This window comes from Glycine soja, chromosome 2, assembly GCF_004193775.1.
Source record: "Glycine soja cultivar W05 chromosome 2, ASM419377v2, whole genome shotgun sequence".
NCBI lineage: Eukaryota > Viridiplantae > Streptophyta > Magnoliopsida > Fabales > Fabaceae > Glycine > Glycine soja.
The window spans coordinates 29,686,452-29,689,500 of NC_041003.1; the positions used below are offsets into that span (position 1 = coordinate 29,686,452).

At 38.7% G+C, this 3,049-nt stretch overlaps 1 protein-coding gene across 1 annotated transcript; it reads right to left on the minus strand.

Annotated features, from left to right (window-relative positions):
* Positions 1-1,412: 1,412 nt before the first annotated feature.
* LOC114374783 (protein MAIN-LIKE 1-like) lies at positions 1,413-1,871 on the minus strand. Its single transcript, XM_028332470.1, has one exon. The coding sequence runs from the start codon at positions 1,869-1,871 to the stop codon at positions 1,413-1,415; it is 459 nt and encodes a 152-aa protein (XP_028188271.1).
* Positions 1,872-3,049: the final 1,178 nt, after the last annotated feature.

A 3,049-nucleotide genomic window follows, 5' to 3' on the forward strand; every position in this document is an offset into this window, starting at 1 on the left:
TATGAGTGTATGGATATTGAACGTGACAATGAGATCCTTGCCCTGCTGTGCAAACCAAGGAAACCAAGATCTACTGATGAGATCATTGTTCTGATGCATGATAAATGTGTGTAGACATGTTTTTACTTTATAAAAATCATAGACTTGTTGTTTTTTAAAGAAAAGTTTGTATTATTAGTGCTTGATGTTCATGTTTTAAAGAAAAGTTTGTATTATTAGTGCTTGATGTTCATGCTTTTAAGAAAAGTTTGCTTGATCATTTTTTTAAGAAAAGTATGTATCAATTTTGATATATGTTTGTTTTATAAACCAATTGAAGAATAGTTGTTATAACTAGGCACGCATTATTTAAACAGTTGATGAACACAGAAAAAAAAAAGTGATTCAACCAGAACATTAACTAAAAAAAATGTTAAAACAACAAAATTATGCATAATACATCAAAAGATACTCATAATGATTTTAATACAAAAAATCAACCGCCTTTGTCACCCTTTGTCACCATCCTTGCTAGTCTTTTTCCTAGGTCTTTGTGTGTCTAAGCTACACCTAACTGCTAAACCCTTCTGCAACAGTTGCATAGCTTGTTGTATGAGTTGATGATGACTTGTGCCCTCTAGCACAACTCTTAGGTCCAACAAGCTCTGTATAGCTTCTGATGATATCTGGAATCAATCCTACAATAACAATTACATTGCAATTAATAACTACTTTTTAGTGACAATTTAGAAAAAAAAATCAACAAAATCCAATTTGTATTACCTGGCAAGATTACTCTCCACCTGGTACATAGTCTGTCAGTGGTTGCCCAAGCTATGATTGTACTTTGATGGATGATAAATGTACAAGATCACGTGGGGTTTGCCCCTCCTTTGGTGGAAAGACATAAGGATGGGAAACCTTGTAAAACCAATGTAGATAGTCATAGGTGTAAGCCCAAGGACCCTAGGTGGCACAACATCGTCAAGAGGAATGATATGTTATTGCTAGTCCGCCATGTTTGACCACAAAGCTGATATGTAGGATGGGGAGGTGGCTGGCATGGAATCATCTGGACAAGGCCAAATTGCCTCAACACCCTCTCCAGACAATAAGGCCTCACATCAGTCCTACATCTGATGAAGCCAGAGAAAAAGAACTATTGTGTGAAAGGCCTCACATCCTTATGGGTCATTCAGTTTATAGGTCATTCCGTCTCTCCCTCACTAGAAGGGCACACTTGGTACCTATCAACAACTTCCATCTAGTGGCTATCGGGTCCTCCACAACATAATCCTCTGACTTTGAATAGTCGACAATAGGAAAATGCACAAACACCCATGATTGTAAAAAATATTAATTATAGTAATAAAAAATTAATTACAATACTAAAATAGTTTACTTACCATGAGTAATGTTAAATAACATCCACACTACTTGCTACTATACTTGCTCGCATATGCAAGATGGTCGTAGAGGTATGCCATTGCAGTTACTCCCCATGCGTACTCGTGGCAAGCATCCAATTTGTTGATGTAATGAGCGTTAGTGACATGGACATGAGTGGAGGACTTGTCACCAAATATCGTACTGCTGAGCAAATACAAAAGATAAGTCGTTACAATCCAAACGTACGAGTCTGACTCAACATAGTAGTGGTAAAGGTCTTCTTGCCACATCAACCTCACCCTGACACCTGTGTTTGTTGCTGCAGAAGCCTCTGTCTCTATCAAAAGGCCCAAATGACTCATCAGCAAGATCTTCACTGCCTCTTTGTCAAAGAGTGAAAGGACATGATCAATGGGTCTACATGTCATAGGAAAGTGCAGCAGATAAGACACATCATCCAGAGTGATGACCATCTCTCTGACAGGCAAATGGAAGGAAGACATCTCCTAGTACCACCTCTCCAAAAAGGCATTCATCTAACCTTTGTTTGCGGCAGGATACCACGTCGTAATAAGGACTCTTTACCCCGATTTGTCCACGTAAGCCCATACTTGCAAATAAGTAGGGTACAATAACACCTGGGCACCGTGACTGACAAGCTTCACCTTTGGCCTCTCTTAATGGATCTAGACGTGACCAACATAATGGTCTCTATAAGATTAAATAAGGGACAAATCAACCAGTCCTCCTCCAAATGGAGGTCCAACAATCCTAACAATAGCTAGCCCTGGCTGTGGCTTTGCCTTTGCCTCCGCCTACTGATGTTGTTGTCGCTTTTCATCATAGTGCTAGTGCTCCAATGTAGTCACTCTATGATGTCTCTCTGCAACATCTTCCCCTTTCTACAAGGGGCCTTCATGGAAACGGTCACGTCTAACAACGTACAATGTCTGCTTCGTGCAAGCCATCTAAATTTTTTTTTATAAAATTAACTCAATAATCATAATAAAAAATTATATTTAACCAAGACAATAAAATAAAATATTCCATTTGTCTAAAACTAATAAAAAAATAAATAAAACATACAACAGAATCATAATTTCGTTGTGTTATTTTCTAGAGCCACAACAGAATCACAATTCCGTTGCGGTTTTCCAAACCCAAAAAAATAGGTAACCGAATCACGATTACATTGTGTCAAAATACGCAACGAAATCATGATTCCATTATGTCAAAACACACAATAGAATCATGATTGCGTTACCTATTTTCCCTAGCAAAAACTATAAATGAAATCATGATTCCGTTGAAGGAAGATTTGCGAAAATAAAAAAAGTACATTAGAGGAGTTGGGGAAGGAGAAGAAGAAGGGCTGGGCGCGGTTGAGATGTGAAGGAGGATGGTTAGGAAGGAGAAGAGTTGGGGAAGAGAAAAGAGGTTGAGAAGAAGGATGTTGGGGAAGAGAGAAGAGGAAGAGTGCAAAGAGAGTGGGGTGCGAAGAGGGGGTGGTAGAGGGAAAAGGGAAGAGAAAGGGGTGAGAAATTTGAAATAGGGGTTAGAAAGGTCTTTTCTCCTTTAGGTTGGGGCCAATAATGGTCCACATTTTGGTATAGGCTATGCGAAATGACAATTTGTCCTTTTGGTACAATTTATGGTTAGAAGAAGTTGGTCCCTTATGCAA

Coding starts and splice junctions, on each gene's coding strand:
- LOC114374783 (XM_028332470.1), bottom strand. CDS start 1,871: ATGTCTTCCTTCCATTTGCCTGTCAGAGAGATGGTCATCACTCTGGAT.